The sequence below is a fragment of the Rhea americana genome, unplaced genomic scaffold (assembly GCF_003343005.1).
Source record: "Rhea americana isolate MKP2758 unplaced genomic scaffold, rheAme1 scaffold_382, whole genome shotgun sequence".
In the NCBI taxonomy this organism is placed as follows: domain Eukaryota; kingdom Metazoa; phylum Chordata; class Aves; order Rheiformes; family Rheidae; genus Rhea; species Rhea americana.
Window position 1 is genome coordinate 380,341 of NW_028186515.1, and position 8,314 is coordinate 388,654.

General features: G+C 63.1%; 1 protein-coding gene across 2 annotated transcripts in view; it reads left to right on the top strand.

The window, feature by feature from the left end:
* KCNN3 (potassium calcium-activated channel subfamily N member 3) overlaps nt 1-6,973 on the top strand; it is a 17,903-nt gene extending 10,930 nt beyond the window's left edge. Inside the window, exons 4-9 of one of the 2 annotated variants that reach the window (XR_014896860.1) lie at nt 894-1,035; nt 1,139-1,249; nt 2,957-3,084; nt 3,316-3,385; nt 4,682-5,624; nt 5,723-6,973. Coding sequence is in view for 1 of the 2 variants with exons in the window: in XM_085313317.1 (XP_085169443.1) it covers nt 894-1,035; nt 1,139-1,249; nt 2,957-3,084; nt 3,316-3,385; nt 4,682-4,978 (748 nt within the window). In the remaining variant the exon portion in view is untranslated. Of the gene's footprint in view, nt 1-893; nt 1,036-1,138; nt 1,250-2,956; nt 3,085-3,315; nt 3,386-4,681 lie in introns of both variants that reach the window. The other variant, XM_085313317.1, reaches the window with a different exon arrangement.
* Nucleotides 6,974-8,314: the final 1,341 nt, after the last annotated feature.

Here is an 8,314-nt window from a genome sequence, read left to right on the forward strand (position 1 = left end):
CGCCGGAGCGGCGCAGCTGGGTGCCGGGGCCGGCCAGGGGCCGCCGACCTTGTCAGGACAGGAAACGGCGCCGGATTTTGCCGCTCGCGCGTTCCAAAGCGGCGACGTGGCYGTGCAGAGTTCACGGCGTCGCTGAACCGGCGGAAGCTCCAGGCTGGGTTCTAAGTGTGTGATGAGTCCGCCGGTCCTCAGCAGCCCTGCGCCAGGGCTCTGCGCACGGCACAGCCGGAGCCTCGGCGGGATCCCTGCCGCGGAGCCCGTCGGCGCCGCCGTCCCGGGCGCCAGGAGCCGCGGAGGGGCGGCCGGCGGCTGGGGGGACGCTCGCGTGCGAGCGCGCACGGAGCAGGGAAACGCGGGAGGGAAGCCGCAGCGCGGAGCGGACGCTGCCGGGTTTGCGTTGCAAACCGCTGGCGCGCTCTGCGAGGAGGCAGCGCTCGCGCGGCGCTGGGGCGCGGAGACCACGGTGCCGGGTGGGATGCACGAGCCCAGGCTCGCCCGGAGCTGATCGCTTCCCAGCCGGCAGCGGCGGCCGTGGCAGAGGAGCCCTGCAAACCCGCCCGCGCGGGTCTCCGCCGGCCCGGCCTCTCCGGCAGCTCCCGGCGCTGTGCCACGTGGCACCGCGGATGCGGCCAGCGGGATGGGGACGCGGTGGCCTGTCCGACCAAAAGCAGAAGCGCTTTCTGTTGAGCTTTCTCTCTGATTTGGWGCATGTGGGCTTTTTTTTAGCTGGAAGTTGTGAAATTGCTGACATGCCGTTGGGTTATTCGTCTTTATTCCTGTTTTGCACCCTGGTCTTGTGCCCGCGCGTGGCCTCGTGCCCAGGAGCCAGCGTGGCGCTGGGGCGCTCGCAGCCGGGGCGTCCCGGCGCGGCGCTGACGTCCGTCCCTCGGCAGGTACCACGACCAGCAGGACGTAACCAGCAACTTCCTGGGCGCCATGTGGCTCATCTCCATCACCTTCCTCTCCATCGGCTACGGCGACATGGTGCCTCACACCTACTGCGGGAAGGGCGTCTGCCTGCTCACCGGCATCATGGTAAGGGCGGCGGAGCCAGGTTTTGTAGCGCTTTGCACAGGCCGGGCGCCCGCGGGCCCAGCGCCCCGTCCCCGCCTGACCGGTCCCTGCTGTCCCCACGCAGGGTGCCGGCTGCACGGCCCTGGTGGTGGCCGTGGTGGCCAGAAAGCTGGAGCTCACCAAAGCCGAGAAGCACGTCCACAACTTCATGATGGACACGCAGCTGACGAAGCGGGTAAGGCGCAGCCGGGCGCTCGGCGGGAGCCCGGGGCGGGGGCGAGAGGAGCCGCCCGGGGGGTTTCCTTGGAGGAGACGATATTTATTCCGACTTTGCCCCCGATGGGCGTGCACTGGGAATGTCYCCTGAAGAAGGGAGCCTGATCCAGAGGGAGCTGCTCGGCTCCAGGGCAGCAGGCTGCCAGCCGGGGGACCGCGAGCACGTTGGTGACTGCCTTAAAGCCCCTCGTTCTCGGGGAGTTAAATCCCAAACCCCTTTCCTGTTTTCACGGCAAGGATCCCGCAAGCCCTTGCGCAGTGCAGGGCGCTTTGGGGAGATCTGCGGGAACGTGTCCTTCTCCACTCGGTCACCAGCAGCAACTCCCGCATGGAAGCGGCGGCAGGAGCCAGAGCCGGGGACACAGGTGCCTCACGACAGCATTTGCGGCCAGGCTGGAAAAGCAAACAGCCGCTCGGCCCTGCTCCTCCCCCCGGGGATATGGATCTGCCGGCTCGGTGCCAGGCAGCCTGGGGCCAATTAATTGCAAAGCGAGCAGCAGAGCCGCAGTGGAAGCGGGGACCCTGCCGGAGCCGCGTTCCCGCACAGGCGCCGGGGCTGAGCCACGCGGCGCTGGTGTGCTCCGCCGCCCCGCCGGTGCGTGGCTGCGCGCGGAGAGCCGCCTCCTGCCGAGGCTCTGAGTCAGGAAGTGAGAAAACCTTCTTCTTCTTCTTTTTTTTTTTTTTTTTCAATGCAAGGACATTAGCTTAATGTAAAGCTTCGCGCATGGGCAAGGAGCCCGGTGCTGGGAGCGCGAGGAAAGGCTTCCCTGGCCCGTGGCCCCGGGAACAGGCTGTCCCTCGACGTGCCCATGCCCAGCGGGGCAGTGCTGGCAGTGGGAGGACCTGTCCTGGTGCAGGGGGACACACATGACTGCGCAGCGAGGGGACCCATCCTGCCGCTGCTGCGGGCCGCAAAAAAAGGAGAATTCAGTGCCGAGACAGTCTGCTCGCTCCTGTGCAAGACTGGATGGAAAACAGACTGTGCAAAGCAGCGGTAGCACTCAAACGGGCAYGTGTCGGCCGTCAGAGCCTTCCCCGCGGCGGCCGCCTGCACCCGCGCTGCCGAAGYGGGGAGGAACATGCGCTTGTAGAGAGGAAAGCACATCGGGAAAAGCCCCGCGGTCCAGGCGTGCGTGCTCCAGCCCCGGCTGCCCCAGGCATGCGAGGGAAAACCGCTGTGGCAGCCCGGCTCGCTGGTCGGTCTCGGGGCGCCTGAGGMGGAAAGCTTCATTAGGAGAGCTTAACGAGCCGGGAGGAGAGCAAGAAACAGCCGTGGCTCTCCCCGGCACCGCGTCCCCCGAGCGCTTCTGCCGGGGACGCGGCTCTTTTGCGGTGCGGGTCCTGCAGGGCCGAGAGCTGCCGCYCGGCGCGGGGGGCTCTGCCCCGCGCCCGCTCCGCTCCGCGCAGCCCTTACGGCTGCCTCCAGGCCAGGGAGGATCCTGTGCAATCGCACAGCGCGAGCGCCGTCCAGGGCGGCCGCTGAGCTCGGAGGCGAGTGCGTTGCTTCCAGCTGGGGGTGAGTCAAGTGCTCTCGCAACAGCAGTTATTTCTGATGGCAGACAAGCAGCACAAGCCGAAGCCAAACCATCGTTTCCACAAAATAACACGTCCCATGTGCTGGCCCAGGTGGGGAAAGTGACCCGCGGCTGCYTCTCTTCTCTTACAGATCAAGAATGCTGCCGCCAACGTCCTTCGGGAGACGTGGCTCATCTATAAGCACACCAAGCTGCTGAAAAAGATCGACCATGCAAAAGTCCGGAAGCACCAGAGGAAGTTCCTACAAGCCATCCACCAGTAAGTGGAGCCGCCGGCCGCCGCTGCCGGGGGGGCTGCAGCGGGGAGGGGGCCCTGCCGAGCCCAGCCGGGGCGGGGGGACGAGCCGGCCCCGGTCGCAGAGCAGGGACTGTTTCTGTTTCCCKGGAAGCAGCAGTTCCTGCGCAGTGTCTCTAGGTGCATTTTCTGATCACGGCCGGTGACCGTGCCTTGGGGAGGGGCTGCATCCGTACTGCTGTTTCCTTCTCACAGGCTGCGGAGCGTGAAGATGGAGCAGAGGAAGCTGAGCGACCAGGCCAACACGCTGGTTGACCTCTCAAAGGCAAGTCATTGCAATGGACCCTCAGCCCAGCCAGGCTGCGGAAATGTTTCTCTTCACTTTCAAAAACCAAAAGCAGACCTGGCTGACCGCAAAATGCACCAGCCCCCGAAAAATCAGCTGGGAATAGCTGCCGTGGGATTGCAGAGGAGGAGCGGAAAGTGCAGACAAACCACGAGCCGGGGAGGGGGGGCACCTCGCTTCCTGTAAGGGTCTGCCTTYGCTGCGCTCTTACACCCCTTGGACACCACCAGGAAGCCTCCAGCCGACGATCCTCATTGTTCGGCAGCACATTCCTGGCAGCCCCTTTCTCCCCTTCCCTCTGCCTGTGTTGCACAGAGGCAGGTTTTCATCATTTTAATGTCCTGGCGGCGGAAGAGCCGGCGAGCCGAGCCGCGGTGGCGGTGCGTGTCCTCCGGCACGCTCCCGGCCTGCGGAGCCAGCCCTCGGCACCGGCTGTGCTCGGACGCGCGGATGTGAGCGGACGCTGCTTGCTGTCCCTCGCGGCTTCGGCCTCAGGCTGGATTTTCCCGGGAGCTCGGCACGGCCGTGCCGCATCCCGCCGGCCGGCGAGCGCGGCAGCCCCTTCCGCTCCCCGAGCGCGGCGGGAGCGGGGTGSCCCGCGAGGCACGGGCTGCCGGTGCCGGCAGGCGCGGGTTAAAGCGCCGGGCAGGCAGAGGGGATTATCCTGCGAGGCAGACAGCAGCGTCCCGGATTGCAGCACGTCGGTCAGGGCTGCCGTCCCTGCTCTTGCCCGTGTCCCAGGAACGGGCTGGGAGCTGCCTGCGACCAGAACGCAGCTCCCCGCTCTCGTTTTGCTGCTGCTGTCAGCAGGAGCAAGCAGAGATGTTACGGTAGCTCCGTTGCTGTTGCACGAACACAGCTGCAGGGATTGCCGCCGCCCGCGGAGGCGCTCGGGACGAGCYGGCGATGGGTCTGCGCCCGGCTCCCGTGTCTGCGGGAAGGACGCTTGGGCCACGCGCAGAAAGTTCATTTTACTTCTTGGTTCTGGTGTTCACGCTTCCCCTCCTGGCTGTGTTTCCCCTTGAGCTGCGTTCTCCCGTTTTCCTTTCCCCCGCTGCACCCTTCCTGCGCGCCGCTCGTCCCAGCGCCCGTCCCGTCTCTGCCGGCTGCTGGTTCTCCTCCGCTGGGCTGCGCGGGCGAGCTCTCGGGGCCCCGGGCGCGGAGGGGTCGGTCGGCGGGAAGGGGTGGAAAGCCCCAAGGGGCCCCGGTCAGGTCGATAGAGCGGCCGCCCCGGCGGCGGGGGCTGTGGCTCACCCCTCCACCCTGTCCCTCCAGATGCAGAACGTCATGTACGACCTCATCACCGAGCTCAACGACCGCAGCGAGGACCTGGAGAAGCAGATCGGCAGCCTGGAGTCCAAGCTGGAGCAGCTCAGCGCCAGCTTCAACTCCCTCCCGCTGCTCATCGCCGACATGCTGCGGCAGCAGCAGCAGCGCCTGCTCGCCGCCGTCGTGGAGGCCCGGGGGGGCAGCGCGGCCGCGGGCACCCCGCAGACCCCGCTCTCCGAGAGCCCCATCGGCGTCAGCTCCACCTCCTTCCCCACCCCCTACACCAGCTCCAGCAGCTGCTAAAGTGCAGAACAAGCCCCTCAGCCCCCCTCCCCGGGACGCGCAGCGGCGTGCGTGTGGGTCCCGCCGTCTACACGGACTTTCTCCTGGTTCTCGGACCGCCACAGGAACACTCGGACCAAGCCAGTGCCGCGCGCGCTGCCGAGCTGATGCTCGGGGTTTGATAACGCCTTGGAGTCGGAAACCTGATCCCTGTTTAGGTGCCTCTACACGTGGTGAAGGAAGCGGACAGGAGGCGAAGCCTCTGGCAAGGCCCGTGCTGCAGTGTTCGGTGGAGGACAGAAATCCACGCTCAATCTCAGGTCTTCACATTGAAAAAAAAAAAATCACGTCAGAAGCACTGAAGCAACGGAGACACCAGAGGGAGAGTATTCCACTGTGTGGACCACGCGCGGGGCCGGGGCTGCGGCCAGCCCCGCTCCTCCCAGCCCGCTCGCCTCGTGGGGACGCCTGGGGCGGGAGGACCAGTCGCTTGCCAAGACGCAGAGCTCCCCTTGCCTTCTGCTCCGCTCGCAACTGCAAAGCCCTGGCGGGCAGATGCCAATATCGTAATTTCTTGCACAGGCTCTGACCTAAGATGTCCATGCTCATCCCATCTCCTTGCCAAGACACACCCACGAGCACATGCATACATCTGCTGCATTCCAGGGTAGGTGATGATGTTTCACTTTAGCCTGAGTTTCTTCRGAGTAGTGAGTGTTTTCTGCTCAGGCAGAGCAAGTGACAGCTCTTCTTTTTGGCCCTCAGTGTGATATTCTGCCTGGAGCCAAGTGCTGGAGTCCAGAAAGCAGTGCCTAAAGCAGGCGGGAACGCCGGTCCCCTGGGATCGGAGCGGTGCGCGGCACGCGGGAGCCGGCACCCGCCTCGTGCCCGAGGAAACGTGCCGCGAGCCGACGCCGTGGGCACGGTTTGGTGGCGCCCCGGAGGCCGGCGCCGCCGCTCGAGGGAAGCCGCGTGCAAACTGCCGAGCGTAAGATCCAGGTGCCGGTGCCGCCCGCTCCGCGGGGGCGGCCCCGGGAAGCGGCCCCGGCCCGCGGTGCCGCGCGGGGGAGACCGGGTCGCGCGATGGATCCCGAGTCGTCCGCTCCGCCACCCGCCCAGGACCGCCGTCGCGTTTCGGGAAGCAGCCGGGCACATCTCCCATCCTGGTGCTCTTTGAAGAGGCCTCAGAACTGACAGATGAAAAAATCAAATTAGCTGCAAACACCATCTTCTCTGGCAACATGAATGTACGTGTTCAAACTGAGCTGACAGCACCGAATTCGCCTGGGTCAAACGGGGCTCACTGTAAAGTGATGTAGTACTGGGGAAGACGAGCACTGAGTGGGATGCTTCATCTGTTTAAAACAAAGACCGTCTTGTTCRCACTGATCCTGCTGGGTTTGGTGGAGGACAGCAGCACCGTCCGGGGCGGCGCCGCGCTCGCCGGCAGCGGAGCCGAGCGGAGCGGCAGCGGCGGGCGGCTGGTTTTTGCTGGTGTTCACCTTTGCAGCGTGTGCCTGGGCATCACCGAGGTGCTCCTGGCGGTGGTCTGTCCTCCCTTCGCTGGTCCCCTGCGTAGTTCTTCGTTCGGCCCCTTCGTGATTTCCTGGTTCTGCCTGGTCCTTGCTCGGAGCTTCCTGCTGCCGGAAGGCTCCAGCTTAGTGTCTTAGCGCTTTGGGGATGGTGTTTGCTGCTTTCAGTGAAAACTCAGCAGAGGATATTTATATATTTTTAAACAGATGAAGTAACCATGTAATTACTCCGTGATATTAATTACACATCACCCAGCAGTGTCAGTAATTGTAATCAAAGTCACTGTGTTACTCCAGGTATACTTAGCCTGTAATCTTCTCCTTTGTAACTCTTTCACTTCCATAAATAACGCTGGATTTCATATGCACGTAGGCAGGGACATATCAGCCTGATGCATAGGAATTTCTGTGCGAAACTCCACTTACTGCTGGTGGTAGGTGTTTTACTCCTTATGCCCTACAATTAAAATTACGTAGAAAACGAGCAGTAGTGAGCGAGGAGCACTCCCGCCCGCCGGCTCCCGCCGTCCGCAGGCCGGGGAGGAGCAGGGCTCCTCCGCCGCCGGCCCCGGGCGGGCGCCGCAGGAGCTCGGCAGCGCGAGGTCCTGGCGCTGCGCGTTGAGCCTGTTGGTAGCACGGTAGCAAAATGTGTTTGTTCCTGTAGCGCGCTTTGCATTCAGGGAGGCGAGGAGGTGCACAGAGATCACTGCCAGCATTTTCTATTCCTTGGCCAGCAGGAGTTACTCAGCTTCCGTGAATGAGCTGCTCTTCCCCTTTTTGAAGATCTTATTAGTATAATTGCCGAGTGGGCAGGACTGCTGGGAGAGTGTCGTGTCTTGGCAGCAACCCTGCCGTCCCGTCACTGCCTTGGCAGCAACMCAAAGTCTCTTCTTAGCCTTGCTGCTGACCCCTGTGTGCCTACAGAGACCCCTTGGCCCTATTGCCCCTCTTACCACATGGGGATGGAGAAGCTTCTGCAGGTCTTTGTAAGGAGGTTTCAAGCATGGAAATGAAGAAAACTTTGTAAGTTCTAAGAATGAACATAAAATACAGAGCCTCCACTCCAGGCAGCCAGCAGAGAAAAACGTTTTCACGCCTCTCCTGTGGTTCGTGTAGGCACAAACTGCCATGTACAACATGTCCTGCGGGGACTCGTGTTCGGTTTGTGGTTTAAGCAGTGGTGAGAGATGCAGAAATGTTTCCTAGAGCGTTAGCTAACTGAGGGAAGTATTGATGCCCAAGAATCGATATCACCAGCAGGGTCCTCCTTACTGGCTCATGATCAATTCTGGTAAATCAAACTGGGTAAGACAAGACCAGGAAATGGCAAATTGCAAGGACTTGGGGCTCTGAAGGGGAATGAAATACCAGTGGTGAAAGCTTCAGTATCACAACCTGTGCAAGAGGMACGGCTGTCTGATTCAGAGTGATTTTGTTAGAGTTGATTAGTGCCCCAACAGGAGCTTCTGGCTGGGCTGGGGAGGCATCGTGCTGGTGTCGGTGCTGCCTGGGCAGCTTGGCCATGCCAGACTGTGTCCTGCTGTGTGGGCCAGGGTCCTCAGCTCGCAGCACTGCTGCGGCCCTGGCCCTGCTCCCCACAGCCTCCACCCTACGATCTGTACCCCGTGCCCTGCAGCCCCTATGCTGAGTCCTGCACTGCTGCCTGGCACCCTGCCCTTCGTGCCTTGCACCATATGCTCCATACCCTGCACCCCACTTGCTGCCACCCCACACCCTGATCTCCTAGTATTGTGTCTGCACCCCAGACCCTGCATCCTGCACACCCTGCACAACCCTCACCCCCTACACACCCAACACCCTGCGC